This window comes from Lottia gigantea, assembly GCF_000327385.1.
Source record: "Lottia gigantea unplaced genomic scaffold LOTGIsca_12, whole genome shotgun sequence".
NCBI lineage: Eukaryota > Metazoa > Mollusca > Gastropoda > Lottiidae > Lottia > Lottia gigantea.
Window position 1 is genome coordinate 1,649,059 of NW_008707225.1, and position 20,914 is coordinate 1,669,972.

Here is a 20,914-nt window from a genome sequence, read left to right on the forward strand (position 1 = left end):
TAAAAATTATATACACAATCAACAAAACCATCAATAAAAAAATTGGCGGAGGGTTTCGTTCTTTCTGATTGAAAAAACATTTTCTTACAATATTACCTCCCTTGAAATTCTCACTTCGGAGCATTGATTATGTATCGAAAATATCCAAAAACTCGATAGCCCTTGTATGTCGAAACATATTGAATGATGAATTTGGATGAAAAATGTTTCCCACTCTGTTATGAATTTGGTGTGCATATACTTGTATTTTCATCAAAGCCATTAGCACAATCAGCTATACCATTACATATATTGATGGCTGTTTTTACCAATCAGTTCTACCTCACCCGTCACTCCGTCAGTGAGTCCGTCACTCCGTCAATGAGTTCTCCACTCACGTCAGTGATTCCGTCATAACGTCAATCGACTCGTTTATACATTTAAACATGCCGGCTGTACATCCATCTTAAAGATAAGAAATATATTCAGTAAAAACTATAAGATCAGCCTATAAATCGTATATTTCATCAATACACACATTTTAACGGTGCTCAGCATGACTATTGCTCTCGAGATTATTCAGTTACCTAATGTCCCATATATACTTAATATCACCGCAATCATGACCATGCCGGGGAAAGCTTGCAAGACAGGACATGACCAAACTTCCTTTGAGCCACGACAGATATACATTATAAGATTCTTATATGGATTTAATATACCATGCAGTACCTACTGCAATTTGAATTTTTTTCATCTTCGCCACTTGGGTGCAATCTTTTGTACCACCTATAACGTCGCAGTCACTTGAACAATTTAAAATTTCAATATAAAATTACAAAACAAAAGTTGCCATCTGAGGCAGGTCTTACGTAAGTGATAGCCCTTTAAAATTCATGGAAAATTCTAAATATTTTTAACATTAAATTATATGTTATATCATGCAACATGCATCAAATGGAGACTTGTTAATATTACATCGGCAGAATCATCGAGTCATCACTTATTCTTAGATGTTTAATTGTTTGCAAGAATTATGCTTTGTTTTACTTTATCTTTCAATTTCAGTGTCTAACAATGGATATCAAAATTAATGAATAACCTACTATAGACATTTTTGTTTGTTATTTTTTAAGTAGTTTTTAGTTTACAGTCAACAAAAAATATAGCACATTCCATTTGTGATCTAGATTACATCAACAACTATAAAATAGTTATTATTCAACACAAAAAATATAAGTCTTTAAGCACACCACTAATAATAGTTCTAAAAAAGCTTTCTTTTATAAGAATTATGTCAGAAATATTGACTAACGTACCTATTGGTCGAGATGTTGTTCAACTGGTTATCGGAGAAGTTGTAGGACTGGTAGTGGGTGAAGTTGTAGGGCTGGTAGTAGGTGAAGTTATAGTACTAGTAGTGGGTGAAGTTATAGGACTAGTAGTAGGTGAAGTCGTAGGACTGGTAGTTGGTAAAGTTGTAGGACTGGTAGTAGGAGAAGTTGTAGGACTGGTAGTAGGTGAAGTTGTAGGACTGGTAGTAGGAGAAGTTGTAGGACTGGTAGTAGATGAAGTCGTAGGACTGGTAGTTGGTAAAGTTGTAGGACTGGTAGTTGGTGAAGTTGTAGGACTGGTAGTAGGTGAAGTTGTAGGACTTGTAGTCGGAGAAGTTGTAGGACTGGTAGTAGGAGAAGTTGTAGGACTGGTAGTTGGTGACATTGAGGCACTGATAGTTGTTGAAGTTGTAGGACTGGTAGTTGGTGACATTGTGGCACTGGTAGTTGTTGAAGTTGTAGGGCTGGTAGTTGGAGAAGTTGTAGGACTGGTAGTTGGTGAAGTTGTAAGACTGGTAGTTGGTGAAGTTGTAGAACTGGTAGTAGGTGAAGTTGTAGGACTGGTAGTAGGTGAAGTTGTAGGACTGGTAGTAGGAGAAGTTGTAGGACTGGTAGTATGTGAAGTTGTAGGACTTGTAGTCGGAAAAGTTGTAGGACTGGTAGTAGGTGAAGTTGTAGCGCTAGTAGCAGGAGACGTTGTTGGACTGGTAGAAGGTGAAGTTGTGGGACTGGTAGTAGGAAAAGTTGTAGTGCTGGTAGCAGGATAAGTAGCTGGACTGGTAGCAGGTGAGGTTGTAGGACTGGTGGTAGGAGAAGTTTTAGGGCTGGTAGTAGGAGAAGTTATAGGACTAGCAAATGGCGAAGTTGTTGGACTGATAGTAGGTGCAGTTGTAGGACTGGTAGTTTGCTAAGTTGGAGGACTGGTAGTTGGTGAAGTTGTAGGACTGGTAGTAGGAGAAGCTGTATGAATTGTAGTAGGAGAGGTTGTAGTTCTGGTAGCAGGTGAGGTTGTAGGACTGGTGGTAGGAGAAGTTTTGGGGCTGGTAGTAGGATAGGACTAGCAGATGGCGAAGTTGTTGGACTGGTAGTAGGCGAAGTTGTAAGGCTTGTAGTTAGTGAAGTTGTAGGACTGGTAGTTGGTGAAGTTGTAGGACTGGTAGTTGATGAAGTTGTAGGACTGGTAGTTGATGAAGTTGTAAGATTGGTAGTTGGTGAAGTTGTGGGACTGGTAGTAGGAAACGTTGTAGCGCTGGTAGCAGGAGAGGTTGTTGGATTGGTAGCAGGTGAAGTTGTAGGACTGGTAGTAGGGGAAGTTGTAGGACTGGTAATAGGGGAATTTAGGACTGGCAGTAGGTGATATTGTAGGACTGGTAGTTGGCGAAGTTGTCGGACTGGTAGTAGGGGAATTTAGAGGACTAGTAGTAGGGGAATTTAGAGGACTAGTAGATGGCGAAGTTGTAGGACTGGTAGTAGATGAAGTTGTAGGACTGGTAATTGGCGAATTTGTGGGACTGGTAGTTGGCGAAGTTGCAGGACTAGTAGCAGGTGAAGTTATAGCACTGGTAGCAGGCGAAATTGTAGGACTGGTAGTTGGTGAAGTTGGCCGTTAGGTAGGCTACAACTGTTTGTAATTGCTGTTTGACGCGTGAGTGTCAGATAAAAACATATCGTCTAATAAAACTAGGGAGGGGCCTATACTTACCCTTCAGCAAGCTGGGTGAGGTCTGAATACGTAATTTTAAGATTAATAACATGATATATGGCTGCACGGCAAGTTTTGTCGTCTTCTGATTTATTTTTTTTTTTTTGAAAATGGATCGAAAAATAAAAATCCATAGCCTAATCAAAATGTTCAGTAAATGTGCACTGAATATTCTGATCTAATATCTTTCAGAGGACAAAAAGATTTGTACATGTGTTTTTATGGTCTAGTAAAAGACAAATAGCAGGGAGGATAAGATTTTTGTCAAATGTTACATAGGCAGTACTTGAATAATTCTGAACCCTAGTGACACGAGTGAAGAATCGTGTTAAATTGTCGTCTTCTCGTGTCACACGAGAACAAGTTATGAGATCACATGACGTATCACATGATAATATTACAAAATGGCTGCTAAAACTTAGTCTATTTGTATATTATTACGAAATAAACAAAACTCCTGTTAAATATGCTTTGTTCGAAGTAACAATTTTATTATAAATGTATGTAAAAGGTGGTTTTGACTTATATTAAAGTTAAACTTTAAGAAATCAAATAAATCTTTATAACGTAATGTGATATAAGATGCTATTTGTTTCGTTGTTCCTACTGCAGTCTCACTCCTGAGTCACTGCTTTATAACTGCTGCCGCAATGTCACGGAAGGTACCCTTCTCTAACATTGGCACAATCACATTTATTGCTACTCAATCTCTTAACCATTATAGGCTTATCTTTGATAAATTTTGAATTTTTCAGAAACAAATTATGTCCAACATGGTAGCCAGTTTATTACAAACTCTTCATGGACATTCTATGGATGTTACCTGTGTGAGTTTTGGTAAGGAAGAACTTGTAACCTGTTCAGGTGATAAAACCGTGAGGGTATGGAACATTCAAGATTTCTCAGAGTTACCTTGTTCACCATTACTTGCTCACACCTATATTGTAAACTGTTGTACGTTTAATAAGTCTGGGACTGTGTTTGCTACTTGTTCAACTGATGGAAAAGTGATATTATATGACTCTAAGACAGGAGATCAGATAGCTATATTTGAACATCCCAGTAAAAGTGCTGTTCGTGTGTGTAGGTTTTCGCCTAATTTTACTCTGATAGCATCTGGTGGTGATGATAATGCCTTGTGTTTATGGGATATTGAGAAGAAGAAACTTGTCAGGTAATATTGGTTGAATAATTTTCATAGAAATAACAATTTTATTTCATACTATAGGGCATTTTAACCATTGAAGTAGCAGACTGTGGATCGTTTCAAAACTATGTTAATTTCAGCTACCTGAAGATTTCCACAAGTAAAGTCTACATTACAAATATTATCATGAAACTGAACATACAATGACAGTACTTAATATAAAATATTTTTGTAGAACTTTACAAGGTCATGATGAATCAGTTATGGCATTAGCCTTCACACCAGATAATAACTATATTGTCTCAGGTAGTTGTAATGGAGATCTGAGGACATGGGATGCCAGCTTTGGTCATGGTAGATGTTTATCTTTTGAACTAGATGGTCATGATCTAGGGGTAACTTGTTGTGAATTTTCACCTTCATTTGGAACTGCAGGTAGGCCAATAGCGTTGAATTTGTAAATTTCATTTAGTAATTGAGTGAGGTAAAATTCTTAACTTTGATTTGATTCATGCACCGTATGTGGGCCTCCTTGAACGTAAGTGATTTGAAATATGCTTTTATCGCAGTCAATTTTTTTTTTTAATTTCTCAGAAATGTGCAGTTGTAGGTTTTAAGCCTACACTGGATACTTCTGTAAATGGAGTGATAAACAATCATTACTGGCACTATAATAAAATTTTCTAAACGTTAAATTCTGTTATTTTGTGTCTGTATATATTGTCTAGGGACACCATCTGTGTCAGCAGCTAGTTTCCTATTGGCATCTGGAGGTAAAGATGATTGTATTAAAATATGGCATTTCATGGCTGAAGTAGGCTCACCCAGTAAGTTTACTATTTTTCTAGATTTTATTTACATCATGATTGAATATCATTTCCTCAGAATAATACATATACCGGTATTTATTTATTGGGAATTTTTTGGGAAATTTTGAAAATCATGATTTGAAGATATTTGCATTGCATTGTAATCTAAATGGAAATTGCATTCATGATATGTTATTTTTTCCAGCTGTATTATTAAAGTTAAGAGATACCCTACCAGGACATAATGATTCTATACTATCATGTTGTTTTTCACCAGATGGTAGTTTGTTAGCATCAGGGTATGTATACCACCATTCTGACTTTATAAACTCTATACTCATAACTGAATTGTTTAAGTTTTTATCTGAAAATTGAAATCTTTTTTTTTTTTAATTTTTACTATATTTATTGTAGGTCAATAGATAAAACTATCAGATTGTGGGATCCTGTAAGTAAAACTGTTATTTATAATGAATTTGTTAGCAATACCCTCATACGATCTGTAAATGCTAAGATTATTTTCTTTCTGCAATGGCTCTTATTGATTTGTTTATATGCCGCAGTAATTTTCAGTGCAGCTTAATTGCTGAACTTGCATCAATTGGTACTTTCCATATAGTCTTGCAGAAAGTCTTTAAAGTAAAGTTTGAATAAGATCATGTTCCTATCTACACCAATTAACAAAATGTAGACATAATATTTGTTTTATTTTTTGAACTTGTAGTTGAAAGGTGAAGGTTTATTTACAATAGAAGGACATTCAAGGTAAGATAACTGTGCTGCCTTATTTCATCTTTAATTTGAACCAATTTCAATAATGATTTAGATTTTCAAGTTTAAGTAATATACTGCTGATTTTGTTTCTAGATTCTAAGTAAAGAATGACAAGGTTTAAAACTTAAAGTAAACTTCCCGGTTATAATGATTTTGTTAGATTCTAGGAAAAGAATGACTAGATTTATGTTTATTGATATACTGATGATTTTGTTTGTAGATATGTAACAAGTTGTGCCTTTTCAAGAGATGGTCTAATGTTAGCTTCAGGTTCTAATGATAAAACAGTTATGGTGTGGAAGTTAACCAACACAACATATATTATGAGTAGGTGTTATAAGCTTATATTAGATACTCTTTGTTTATACAAATTCCAAGTACATGTATATAAGATCAGTGTCTTTCATTTTATCCTCTTTAGACTAATAGTTTTGTAATAGGCAGAAAAAATAATGAAATGAGCGAATAAAAGGTTTGAAAATTAATAATTTATAGATGGATTAAAAGGTTATGAAGAACCAGAAGCAAGTACCAGTAATATACAGTCAGTTACTACAGACAATGATATATTAAGTTGGTCTGTAGATGATGTATGTGATTGGATTAGCTCTCTAGGTTTAGAGGATTATAAAGATATGTTTAAAGCTCAAGCTATAGATGGTGCTGAACTATTAGCTTTAAATACTAATGATTTACAATCTGCTTTAGGAATAGGTGAGCTGCTTTCTTATTTACTTATATATCAAAACATACATATCATTTATTATAAAGTTACCTAGTTCATGATTTTAAGACAATGCATTTGGATGGTGAAAATGTCTTTACGGTCTCCTAAAGATTCAATCAAATTCTACTTTTTAACCAACAATAATATATCCAATGCATCTGTGACTTAGTGACTTGCAATGACAGGGCCATGGGATTCTGATGCCATATTTTAGATAAAATAACAAATTTTTATGTCATTTCTATTACAGCACCATTAGGTCATCGTAATAAAATATTACGCAGTAGAAGTAAATTAGAATCCAGTCCACTCAAACATAAACATGACAAATGTGATAAAGGTAACACAGTTAATCTTAGAATGTCAACATTTTGGGGAAATTGTTTGGTCAAATGGCATACCAAAGTAGACATCTGTCCAACAGATGTAACAAGAACTCAATGCACCAGACTTCTCAGAGATAAAAGAATAATTCCTTCTTAAAAGAGTATTGGAGGCAAATATGTAGTATTAAATTTGAATTAAATTAACAATTCGTAGGTTTCAGAAACAAGCCACAGCTGATATTAATTAATTATCAACTCTAATACCATTTGTTGACTTTATTATATCAATTACCTACCTATACCAACTTTCTACATCATGTTTGCAATGAAAAGAGATCATATATTTTTAATGGATGTTTTGTTTTTTAGATGTACCAGATGAATATTTATGTCCTATTACTAGAGAGATTATGGTAGAACCAGTCATTGCCTCAGGTAAGTTAATAGTATACAACCAGAGTCAAATAAAGAATTTTCTACTTGACAATAAAATTAAGTGAAAAGTATTTATTGAATGGTCTTGCATATGGGTGGTATGCAGGGAGACAACTTTATGACAAGAGTTTATCTAAGCATGTAAACTGAGTTTGGGTTATACACTGAATAGAGAAAGCAACCAAAATATGTTGCAAGAGTTCTATTCCCCTGAGTTAATTTTTGTACACCAATAGCTAATTTTCTTGTATATTAATTTCAGATGGTTATACGTATGATAAATCGGCAATCAAAGCATGGATGGAAACTAAAGATAGAAGTCCTATGACTAATTCATTATTGATTCAAAAATCATTGATACCTAATAGAACTCTGAAGATGTTGATACAAAAATATCAACAAACACATAGATAAGGTTACATTGGTTTGAAACTTGCTATCTGATCGGGCTTTAGGTGAGAAATCCAAAAAATCAAAAGGTATTAAAAACAGAAAATTATGGTAGATTTGACCTGTTACCATATTGAGTTTTTATAATTGTTACATCAGGTTAAATAATATTGCTATCATCGTTTTGTTCTGTTTGTGTTACAAACCTTGATTTTTTTGTCATTAGTTCACAAACTAGTTCTGTGATATTTTATAATTTTAAACTACAATATTTGCTGTGCATATACTGTAAAATTAAAGGTTTGGTTGGAGACAAACTGACCAAAATGCTGGTCTAGCTGTTAATATCAGGGTTGCAATCCTTGCCAACTATGATCAATTGTAATTTTCATAATGTGTGTTCAGAAAAAATTACACCTTATAACACCATGATTTATGATGTTGTACACTGTGTGCTAATAACTCCAAAGTGAACTGATGGTACAGGGTAATTGTTATATTAATCATTTTGAGAGTGGGAAATTTTTTAGAATTTTATTACAAAATTGACTTTTTAGGTGGCCAACTCTTTGTCTTCAGTTACTGGGCATCTGTTATCTTAAAAATATGTTCCTATTAATATAAAGCTTTAAAGTGATACTATGTCTCAAAATGAACATAAAATTTAATTCTGAAGAATGGTCAATATGAGTATATAATCATCAGTGAACTTACCTGGTGTCATAAAGTTACAACAGAATCCCTGTAAAATCTAGAAAATTGGAAAATTCATAAAATTAAGTAATTATTGAAAAACGCTTAATCATAATATTAAGCGTTTTTCAATAGTTAATTGCATTTTATTAAGTTTTTTGGATTTATCGGATTATATAAGGATCCTGTTAAGTTTTTTATGACACCAGGTATATCTAATGATGGATATGTTTATTCTAAGACGTAGTATCTCTTTAAAAGAAATTTAAAATTGACAACTTGATATTCAATGATTGAGAGAGTAAAAGTTATCCCTGTTTTTTAAATTTGTATATATAAGATATGCCCTAGATAGCTGGCACTATTTTTACCAGATCTGTTGTTAATATTTTATACTCTAATTAACTTGTAATATAATTAATAAAATCATTTTGTAAATTAAAAAGTACTGTATTATTGAGAAGATTAGGAACATCCCATCACCTCATGCAAGGATGGTGAAGTGGAATGCGTTCATTTTCCTATTGTGTACAATGCTACAGGCACCCCTGAACCAACAAATATTTTCTTATTAATGAATCATTTGTCACAAAAATCCTTTTAAAGGAACAGTAAGTTTTAAATTTGATGAAAATCACTGATTTGATGAGGCTGCCTTCTCTTGTGGATGAGAATAAAATAATCATATTTAAATTAAGAAAGAGTTATTGTTTAATGATATAAAAAGCACATATAATCATTTATGAATCTATAAAATATATATTATTATGTGGGTTATGTTAAGGGTAGCTGGCCTTAAACAGAAATTTACATTATTCTTTTGCAACAAAAAAAACAAAACAAAAACACTTGGCTCTTAATTCCTCATTATAAAAATGTTAATGACATTAGAAAATCTTAACAGTCAACTATGTATCTTGTTCAAATATTTTATTTTGGGGCATGTTTCTTATCAGAGATATATATTCAATCTTCATCACTTGAGATAATCTGTTTCTTTAATACTTTACGTAATGGTATATGATCATTAACATCTGAATCAGAATCTGTACCTTGTGTTAACATAGTGGCTGGAAATGATTCTGAAAGAAAAATTATTACAGAATTATTATTTTGATGGTTTGAATGGAGTCATCCAATTTGTTTTATCATCCTGTTGACATACCATAGCCCTTAATAATATTATTGTTATGGGCATTTACTTTTATAATTTTATCATTTATGTTGTTGAATTTTCTGTCAAGTCTTGTTCAATCCGATTCAATTTGGTAAACAACACCAAAACTAAGACATGATCAACTATCTTACCAGATGTCTTTTTCAATGGTTGATCATCACTATCACTATCAGATTTTATAGTTGACTGTTTATTTTCATTACTAACTTGAGATTCTTCTACCTCACTGTAAAATAATAAGAAAGTCACTAATTAGGCACAGAGAAAATTGTGCATTTGGTTCCAATAACATCTAAGGATGGAAAGGTTTATTTCAAATAACAATATGGATTAGAAAAGATAAGTTATCTAAAAATGAATCAGAAAGAATGAGCAGTGGGCGGAGTTTTATTGAGTTTAACTTTAACTGATATAAGTACTGTGGCAGTTGATACTATCAAGAGAATACTCACCAATCCAGAACACATTATGCCATTCTGCGACTGTGTTTAACAAATGTAAATTTCATTAGGAGAAAAAATGTTGAATACAGGAAAATGATCTTAAATAAGTAAATACCTCTCAGATTGTAACTGTAATCTATAATCTGTATTACTCATTTCTATATCATCATCTTTATTATCATCTTTATCACTCTTATCCTTATTTTCATTATTTATTTCACTGAAATAATATTGAAATATACTATCTTAAAAATAAAGGCATGAAAAGAAATGTCAAAAAACATAAAGAATTTGGAATAATTAACATCTACACAATTACATTTTTTCCCCAAGAAATAGAGTCATGTCATACCTTTCACTGTCAGACTGTAATGTGCGTGACTTCTTTCTATGTATTGATAAATTATTATTGTTTTCACTTTCTGACATTTTCTCTTCCTGTCCATTAGTCAGTTTGATAATCTTGTTACTGAAATAAATATACAAAAACATTGATATCTTATTGTTAACTCCAGGGATTCTTATCCTTTTCTAATAGCTTCTTTAAAAAAAATCATCAGCGTAACATAATACAGTTGTTATTGGCGAACTAGAAGTATTATTTCCGTTTTGAAAAGTGTTGAAGGTAGTTTTAGTATAAACACTTATACATTACCTGTCACTATCAGAATCCACCATCTTCTGGATTTTTCTACCTTTTCTTGCTGGTTTTTGTTTCCTTTTAGATACTTCATCATCACTGCTATCACTAGAAATATAACAGTATATAAGTATTGACTATACATTATGTAAATGGAAGAAACATCAAAGCTTATATAAGTTAGTGAAGGAAATCTTGAAGCATACAGAACTATCATTGAAAGTCCAAAAAAGCATAAGTTACAATTAAACAAATTCTTAAATCATTTAATATCATTTCAAATCCACCATAGCTCACCATTCCTTTCAGTGATTTCTAGAGTCTGGAGATTGGTATCTCACATCCCTATCATCAAAGATATTGAATTTCTGATATTATAATTATTAATATAAGATAAACAAGGATGGTTCCACCCTGAAAATAATAGCCTATGTAAAGTGTAGAGAAGTATTTACCTATCATTATTATTCACTGATCTCTTTCTTTTACGAGATTCTTTCAGAGCTTCTAATTTAGATTTCAGTTTCTTTTTCCTTTCTGCATTTTCTTTCTTTTCTTTTTCTTTTCTTTCTTTCTCTTGCTTCTTTTTTAATTTCTTCTCTTCTTTAGCTTTTTTCTTGTCATTTTGATGGGACTGTTTATTTTGTTGAAGAAGTGAAGTAGGTATTTGATCAGCATTAGAAGGTTCATCATTATCATCTAACTCTAAACCTTGTACTATACAAGTCAATTCATCTGGTGACAACTCTCCAGGTATTCTCCAAAATGCTTCCTAAAATACCACAATATATATAATCTCAGCTTCAAACTCTCATCTTAAGCTTGCTTTGGTCCACTTTGATGTTATATTAAATATGCAGACAAATTTACAAACTTCAAGATGCTGTATCTTTAGTACCAGTACTTAAATAAGTATCTTATCTTTTAAATTATTTAGAGATTATTTTTTTCTTTGACATAATAACCCCCGACTTTTGATTTATATGTATTTACCATGTCCAATTTAAAGTCTTCCTTGATTTCATTTTTATCTTATCAGAACAAAGTATAGAAATGAGCCAGGTTATTAAAACAAATCTAAATTATCATACAAAGTTTTTTTCATGGCAGTCAACCAATTATAAATGACCTCCAAATTACAGGTATCTTTTCAAACTTATAAAAAAAAAATGCAGATGAGGACTTGATTGCTGCAAAATGGCTAACAGAGTGTTCGAGAATATTACAAACCTGCTCGTTAGATGGTGGTGAAAATCCAATATGTCTCATGAATGTTAAAAATTTCTCATCCTCCATAGCATTTTCATTTTCTTCTGTTAAAGGCACAACAGCTATAGGTAAACGGCTATCTGGAAATACAAAATAATACATAATATTTACATGGTCGTACTACACAAAAACTTTAAAGAAACTAATTAAATAAAGTTCAGAATTCTGCTTGTATTTCAAAAGTTAACTCAAACAAATTCTGAAATACATGTAAAATGTCATAGAAATTTTTTAGACCTACAGATTTCTTATTCTTATTGTTGGGTCTGTTGTTTCATCCCACCAGTTTTATAATCAAAATACACAATCAATTAATAATTTAAAAGAGAACTTACTGTTTTTCTGTCTGTTAGCAGCTGTTCTCTGTAATGATTTCTGTAACCACTTCATTTGATCTTTATAACCTATTTCAAAAAAAGAATAATATGTCAATGTAAATTTTGATGTGAATTCGTTTTTGATGTCTTCAAATGCGCATTGATTTAGTATACTGTTGGCTCAAAATCATGGATGAGTCTCATGAATGTTTGATCATGAAAACATTCAAAATAACTGAATGCCACCTTGACAGTTTTAACTTTAACCATACTTACCACATTTAACAATATCACTAATCATCTCTTTCATATTAACAGGTGAAGAAGATGATGAAGGGCCTTTTGGTGATGGATCAGAATCATGTCCACCATGATCACTATCATCATCACTTGCATCATCTAAATCACTACTTATACTGTCACTAGCACTCTTATCACTCTGTTCATTGTGTTCCTCTTCATCACTATTCTGAGCTCTTTCTAATAAATTGGAAGTACAATCTAATCTTCTTTGTCTGGTTTCTTCATCACTACTGGAGAAATCAGGCAGGTTCTCTTCTCCATCATAATTACCCCACACGTCTACAGCACAACAAAAATGTTTTATTTTAGATATTTCGAAGTGATGAAAAGCAAACATATTGCAAATTATGGCACAAATATTTTTATGTTTGAGCAAAGTAAATGTAGAGAAAGAAAGTGTGTTTCTATATAACAACAAAACAATGCTAAAATATTGTTTGAATGATATGTACTGACCTTTTTGAGCTTTCTTCTTTTTGTTTTTATATTTTTTATCAATCTCTGCTCTATGACAGATTAATTCTAAATCTATTAACTTGTCTATAACTTGATTTTTACTTTTACCAATTAATGATAATAGAATATCTCTTAAAGGTTCTGAAATTGAAAATTTTACTTGGATTAAAAGCAGTACTGGTATATTTTGTCTGGTATATTTTGTCTAATTTCTCACTAGCAAAAACAGCTTTATTTCAGCTATTCATTGCTACTATAATTCTGTTTAACAATAATAGTCTTATGTGCTTAAAACTGACATTGAACTTTATAAACCTTTATCTTTATTACAATTAAACATAGTACATTTAAAATAATTTAATATTTCACTTATCAATGAAAATGGCAACTGTCTTTACTAGTCCTTCTCCACAGCAGTGAGCTGCTTAAAATAAATACTTTGGTTACCTTCAGCATGTCTATGTTCTTCAAATAGGGCTCTTAATTTTATCTCATCTTCTTCTTCCCACTGTACTGAGGCCTTTTTACGACTTGCTTTATGTTTTTTATCAACTTGACTTTTATCATAGATTATATCTAACTCTATTAATTTACTAATAACATGAGATTTAGATCTGTTAATATCATCACTGTTTAATATATTACCAATAGGATCTGAAATAAAAACATAATTATTCTCAAACAAACACGATATCATTATAATCAACCATCACATAACTTCCAGCTGTAAATAGGTCTGGATCATCTGGGAAAGATCAATGCCTCCAGAACCTAGTTGTTATCTTTGTAGAAAATTATGTGCTCACAAGATTACCAACTTACAACTTTGTTACAAACCATCCTTAAGTTAATAGGTCGTTATCCAGTACTATTTACAGTGAATTTGTATTCATCATTAAACTAGGAAAACTAAAATTTAAAGCGATCCAAAAAAAGTAATACAAACAGGACACAATTACTTTAGAACTCATTCATTTTAATTTGTCCAATGAGCACACTAGAAATCTAAGGTTACTAATATCATTTACATTCTTAACTATACTATTCATTCAGTATATGGCATATTGTCGTAGAAATATTTGTATTATATATGAATTTCCTACCATCAGAATCTTTATATCTATCATATAATGTTCTTAAAACTAACTCTTCTTCTTCTCTCCATTGTGTAGTATCATACCTAGAAATTTAACATTTCTTTTTATTTTCTAGCTAAATACATTTACTTTATTGTATATATACATATTGTAAGACAAAGTGCAACAAAAGAAGATAAATGCTGTTTGCACTCACAGGAATATGGTACAGAGTTCAAAATTTAACTTTTGATAGTGGTCTCTTTGGCTTTAATACAAAAGTTCTCCGTCAAAAACAGATATCGTTAGTATAATCCTGATTAATCAATTTGCAAACTAAAAAATAAAAATAATTTTCATCAAAAAATCTAGAATGCCAACTATTACCTCTTTTTAGTTTTTAAATCAGCAGCACTATCTATTAAACCTTGTCTTTTTAATTGTCGTATCAACTGATTTCTAGTTTTAGTGGGGTCAGTTAATCTCTCCATGATTCTATCTGCTACATCTTTCTCTGTAATATTATCATCAATCAATATAATATGTCCACATAGCAATGTATTAGTTGACAATTTATCAAGATTTTATAGTAAAACTTGAGGAAACATTTATTGCTATCTAGATTTTTTTTTGTCTGTAACATTATCGATTTTATTGAAAAAAAAAAGATAAAAAAAAAACCAGATACCTGGATCAGTAACTTGACTAGACTCTTCAAATAATCTTAATACTTCCTGTTCTTGTTCTTCTGTCCATGATGATTTACTTTTATTACTATAACGTACAAATATCATTAGAATACATATTTCAAAATTTACACATTAGCTCTAGCGCAAAGTTTTAAAAATTGAGTTATATCCTGAATTCCTACAAAGAATATAGTTATTCTTCTATTTACAGGGCAGTAACTGGAAAAATCACTCCAATCCTCAGTTCTTGTAAGTCTTAAATATCACCCCCAGGAAGATTGAAGATACACTATTGATTTTATTTCGAAATATAGCACAATATGTTAATAAAAGCCTTACTTTGCAGTGTAACCATAACCATGTATTATATCCATAGCTTCAGGACTGCTCTTCCAAAATAATATCTCCATAAATATCTTGGGATTTCCTTCTGCAGCTTTTACAAAATGACTGATAAGATAGGTTCCAAATTTTACCATTTCCTACATAATCATAATAACTAAATGACTACCTTTTTGACAAACCTTGTAGCAGAGTGGCAACGTGTTCCAGAAGGGTGAGCTAATCCTGTCTTGCTAAAAACACTTGTTTCATTGCCTATTGTAACTGAGCCAAAATTCAATAAAACTTTGTGGACTATATCTTACCTTGTATCTTGGTAGTTTGATATAAGGACCATACATTAACAATTGAAAAGTACGAAATATAGAAGCTTGGAATAACATTCCTATATAACCTAACTCTATAGCTACTCTATAGAACATCTTAATAATACAGTGGTTGGTATGAGTTGTATTAGTTTGATATTCAGCTAATAATAATCCATAGCTCTTCATGATACTTCCTTTAGCATACCTATAAACAAATAGATTACTTTATAAGGCATTAATTAACACAACTCAGATCATGTTATCCATATTTATGGACCACTTTCTGGAAAAGACTTAAGAGTGAAATGGTGCCAAATGTTCCTGAATTAGTAAATATAGTATGTTGCCATACAGATAGTATTCTACCTAATTGAATGCATGACAGTGGGCAATGACTTCAACCACAAGACACGAAACAAAAGATTTTCAAAATTTTTAAGACTAACATAAATGAAATGCAAGCTTTGAGAATATTTAAATAGCTTGTGATATAATCATCTCTTAAGTTAATGTATTTGATCCAGCAATGTTATAATCAAATAAAGGGCTACTCACGTATTCAGATAGTTTTTAAAATCAAATGATTGTTCTGCTCTTTCAGTACATTCCATTTCTTCTTCTTCAACTGAAAAATCAATAATCATATTAGAGATCTCTGGTCTCGTCTTTTTGAAATAAAGTAAGGGGATGAATTTAATGTTATTTCAATTGACAATAGTTTATCTTTATCAATTATTTATTATTGAAAAGCAGTAAGCAGATTTCTGGAAACATAACATTGAAGTTTCCCACAAATGATTTATGGAGGTTCTCCTGAAAACAAAGTGAATAGTTATACATTACTACTCATAATCATACCTTCATTGTAACCTTCTTCATATTCTTCAGTTTCTGGCACCGTTTCTGTTTCAGGTCCTACAAAGAACAAAGGCAATAACTCATTTTTTTTTACAACACAGTCACTATCAATTCTTCAATTCACACAGATAGCTTGCCAAGTAATGTAACATACGCCCACTGGCAGTTTTGAATTTGAGTATAACAAACAATTTCACCAATGTTAACAAGTCAACACTTGAACGCTTTTTTAAGAACAAGGGCAATAACTAATTTTTTTAGTATAGGGTTTGTCTTTAGGCCATAATAAACAATTTCAGAAAGTCTGGTCTATATCCCACAAGAATTGTGTCTTGTAGAGTGTTCGCAGTCTAAACATTGAAAGTGTTTTCCAGAACAAGAACTCATATTGAATATTTTTAGAATTTTCAATAGTGTTTACAAACACTCACACCAAGTTTCGTCAAAATCCATCAAGAATTGTGACCTCCAGAGTGTTTAGGACGACCAACGGACTGATCGGGGCAGCCAATATACGCTCCCAGTGGGCGAATAATTATTATTATCCAGCATGTCCAGTAGATTCTGAATTATGAATTTTAGTTTTTGATGGCTCTTTTACTTGGTTTTGCCTGTTAATATTTCTCTATCAATCAATTTACATGTTTTTACAAAGTCAAAAGAAATTTTTATAGATAATAAAGATCAAGTAGGCACCTTTTTTTACCTAAATCTTAATTGAAAATGTTTATGTTTAACAGATTTGCAAGAATTTACTGATAATAACCATGAATTACTAAGTTTTATCAATTTATTCCAACAATATGATCTCACTATTGAAGTGGATGTAAAACAACACCAAAATTATATAAAGTAATTCCTTCTTACAATTGACAGGAAAACATACTTTAATTTTTAACCAACTTCCCGAGTCGGTGAAACTTGATACCACAGTTTTTAAATACCTCCTTTCAATGAGAACAAAATTGATAAAAACCATTGACAGCAATGTTATATTCTATTAGCTGTAGTTGGTGAATAGGTTGAGATTGAATAGTCTAAATATTCTGATTATTGACTTAGTTATTTAAATAATCTCATACAATGTTAAATGGACAATATTATGGACATTACTTATAGTTAATGGATTAAGAATTGTCATCTGGAAATATATATCGGACACAATGAAGATCATTTTGGTGTTACTGTGTTTTTGTCATCTGATCTACAGTGCCAAAACTTGTCCTTCAAACTGTCAATGTCATTTAACTGATAAAGCTGTGAATTGTTACAAAAGAGAGTTACAATTTGTTCCTGCCAATATTCCATTGGATACTGAAATTTTGGATCTTAGCAGTAATGATATTGCCAACATAGATCCAACTATGTTTCACAATTTGACCAAACTAACTGATCTTGTGTTGAATGATAATAAAATATCCAAATTGGATCCACGAACTTTTCAGAATTTACACAAGCTAGAGGTGATAAAATTATCTCAAAATTTTTTATCTACAATTCCAGAAGGCCTATTTGACAATTTACCTATGTTAAAAACCTTGCAACTTTCAAATAATTATTTAACTTCTTTTAGTGCTGTTTTCAAAATTCCTAATAAATTGCAAAATATGGATCTAAATGGAAATAACATTCAAGTTTTAAAAAATCCTGATTTTAGAATGGTGCCTAAATTGATGGAACTTAATCTTTCTCAGAACAAAATAGTGAAAATAGAGAATTATGTGTTTCGACCACTGAGTATGCTTTCAACTGTGTCACTCAATGATAATCCTTTGAAGAACGCTGACAGGTTGCTGAGTAAAAATAGACGTTTATCCTACATTGATATGTCTGAATGTCAACTAACAACTGTTCCTAGAGGTCTTCCTGATTCTATTGAACATCTCAAACTTATTAAGAACAACATCACAAAAATCAAACCAAAAGACTTTCGAAATAAAAACTATTTGAAGATATTAGCATTAGATGAAAATGAGATAGAATTTATTGCCCCTAACAGTTTTAAAAGTCTACAAAAGCTAATTCAATTGTGGTTAAATGGTAACAGATTACGCAAATTTCCATCACCAATTTCACCCTCAGTTACCAATGTTTACCTTGCCAAAAACAACATCACCAAATTATCAGCAGCAGACTTTCCAAGGAACTCTCTCATGACAGAGCTAGTTCTAAATGAGAATTCTATCCAAAGTCTTCAACCCAAGTTATTCAGAAATCTCCAACATTTACATAGATTAATGGTAAATAGTAATAAAATTACTAAACTCAATGGTTTTACATTCTACGGATTGAAGAATTTACAATTGTTATCACTAGAACACAACCTTATAAATACTTTTGAGAAGAACAGTTTTACTGGAATATCATCATTATATGAGTTAAACTTGGCTTCAATATTGTTATCTAATGTGACAGTTAAAGGAAATATTTTTGAAAATTTTCAAAATTTGAAAATATTGGATATAAGCATGAGTGAAGGTCTTAGTAAAGCTATTTTAAATTCTCCAGAAATGATGAAATCTCTTCAGAATTTGGTGGAATTAAATCTTATGGATAACAATCTTCAAACCATGGAAAGTAATACCATGAGACAGTTTCCTAATTTGAAAAAGATAAACCTTGTTGGAAACAGGTGGCATTGTGATCAAGAATTGAAATGGCTGAAATCATGGATGAGTCTTAATGAAGATATGGTAGAGATGAAAGAAGATGTGACTTGTTCCACTCCACCAGAACTACATAATAAAAGAATCCTGGATTTGCAAAAATCACAGTTTGCTGGAATGACCACCAAAAAGACTAATGTCAATGCAGTTTCTACAATGAGACCAAAACTATTGACAACTTTCAAAAAAACAGAAATGAAGACAACAAATATAACAACAACTGTACAAAATATTCTGACCACTCAGACACCACAATCCACAACAAATGATCAAACTCAAACAAATTCCAGCATCAAATTCACTACCATAAAGCAAACTCCACAAATCTCTTATACTACAGAGGATGACAAAAACAAGATGGCCGACATTGAACCAGTAATAGCAGAAGGATATATATCCTACAATCTATCAGGAAATTTTAATCAATCAGATGATAGCATTTTACTGGATGATGATTTGACAGAAGTGAAAGCTGGATATAGTAATTATAATTTAATTATCATTATCATAGCAACAACATTAACATTATTTGTTATACTGGTTATAATCATCATTATCATAATAATTTGTCGCAGACGCGAGAAAGTTGTGTATCATCGCGCTTTACAATATCATAAAGAAAATGGTGATGTGGTATTTTTTGTGGGTGATGTACCACAGTGTGTTGCTACATTGACTAAACCATCGCGTAAAGACTCGAGATCACGTTCTGAAAGGGGATCAACATCATCAAGACCCAATGAGGACATTACTAATGAACTAGATACTACAATGAAAATTTATAGTTTAGATGAAGAATAAACTGACTTAAGTGTGTATATAAGTTTTTTGTGTATGATCAGAAATCAACAAATGCCAAATTTATTTTTATGTTTCTAGTGGAATTTTTAAGAAACAGTAATTAAATTAAAAATATTTATCACTACTTAAAATCTATCTTTTAAAGAGACTGCAAAAATGTTTTTCTTGTCTATGTATGTGTATCAAGGACTGTCATTATCACTAAATGGTGGTAAAGTTTTTCTAAAATTAAGATAAATTAGATGATAAAAGCTATCTTTATGCGTCCCTGATACACATAAATAGCCAATCAATATATTTTCAACTGTAAATTGAGATTTGTTAGTAATTTCTTATTTGAGTTTTCAAAAACTCAAAAGAAATAATCAATCAAATTTAATTTGTCCATTATCCTTTTTGAACATTCATAGACTGGCAATAATAAAAAAATCTACAACTCTGATATCAAGAGTAGGCTTAATTATAGAAAGGAAGTACACTACTGGGAACATGTCAGTTACATTCAAATCAATCTCATTATTTTATATTCATCAAGTAGTAAGATCCTATTCTACTTATATATTAAATATAATATAGTTCAACAGAATGACTCAATTTCTAAGCTGGCTTATTTCAATTATATGTTATAAACTAAACTTACAGAGGGAGTTTATGTCAGATTCAATATATCAAGAAATGTTTTTTCAGATACATTAATATTTGTTAACATGTTAAAGGGACATTATGTTTCTTCATAGGTCAAAAACATAATTGTACAGAATATGTCTTCTATGTATATGTCTTTATGAGGCCCAACACCAAACTTAGTTTAAGCTCTACTTAATTTTTAATTAACTCTTTATAAAAAATTTAGTTTGATCAAGAAAAAATACTTTCAGTTATTAATGTTTTTGAGAGAAAAAAAATTGCATACTGCCCTTTTAAATCATTTTATGTTTAGAAACAATTTAACCATTTAATGCTTTGTGAAATAAATGCCTTTTTAAAAAATATGTGACCTGGATAACTAGACCATAGTAAGAACCATTGTTGAAACCATACAGAATTCTGATAGGCATCATTAACAATAATAGATCAATGAACCTACTTGGTAATGGAGACAGAAATACTTCTCTTATAGCCATAAATTCTTCTTCTGCTGAAATATCTGAGGCACCAAATTCATTTCTCTCTGGCCAAACTTCCCTATAACAAGATAATAATACATTAGCATTAACATCACTATTTATTTCAAAATATATTATATTGTTATC

At 31.3% G+C, this 20,914-nt stretch overlaps 3 protein-coding genes across 3 annotated transcripts; 2 read left to right on the forward strand and 1 right to left on the reverse strand.

Moving 5' to 3' along the window:
- Window positions 1-3,788: 3,788 nt before the first annotated feature.
- Window positions 3,789-7,647, forward strand: LOTGIDRAFT_156843 (hypothetical protein; the record flags this gene model as incomplete). Its single annotated transcript, XM_009048112.1, has 11 exons — window positions 3,789-4,189; window positions 4,398-4,597; window positions 4,891-4,989; window positions 5,177-5,270; window positions 5,386-5,419; window positions 5,696-5,736; window positions 5,966-6,072; window positions 6,241-6,459; window positions 6,723-6,812; window positions 7,168-7,233; window positions 7,496-7,647. 11 exons carry the CDS (start codon window positions 3,789-3,791, stop codon window positions 7,645-7,647), a joined length of 1,503 nt encoding a protein of 500 aa, XP_009046360.1.
- A 1,371-nt stretch (window positions 7,648-9,018) lies between these two features.
- On the reverse strand, window positions 9,019-15,980 carry LOTGIDRAFT_230389 (hypothetical protein; the record flags this gene model as incomplete). Its single annotated transcript, XM_009048113.1, has 17 exons — window positions 9,019-9,398; window positions 9,625-9,719; window positions 10,052-10,156; window positions 10,289-10,405; window positions 10,592-10,684; window positions 11,032-11,348; window positions 11,807-11,925; window positions 12,181-12,249; window positions 12,439-12,744; window positions 12,922-13,062; window positions 13,369-13,575; window positions 14,025-14,101; window positions 14,385-14,511; window positions 14,686-14,771; window positions 15,026-15,168; window positions 15,334-15,541; window positions 15,892-15,980. 17 exons carry the CDS (start codon window positions 15,978-15,980, stop codon window positions 9,283-9,285), a joined length of 2,415 nt encoding a protein of 804 aa, XP_009046361.1. The 3' UTR covers window positions 9,019-9,282.
- A 1,377-nt stretch (window positions 15,981-17,357) lies between these two features.
- On the forward strand, window positions 17,358-18,332 carry LOTGIDRAFT_110650 (hypothetical protein; the record flags this gene model as incomplete). The annotated part of the gene is made up of 2 exons (XM_009048114.1): window positions 17,358-17,722; window positions 17,852-18,332. Coding segments are annotated over 2 exons (846 nt in total), but the record flags the coding sequence as incomplete, so codon positions are not given.
- Between the last annotated feature and the right edge of the window lie 2,582 nt (window positions 18,333-20,914).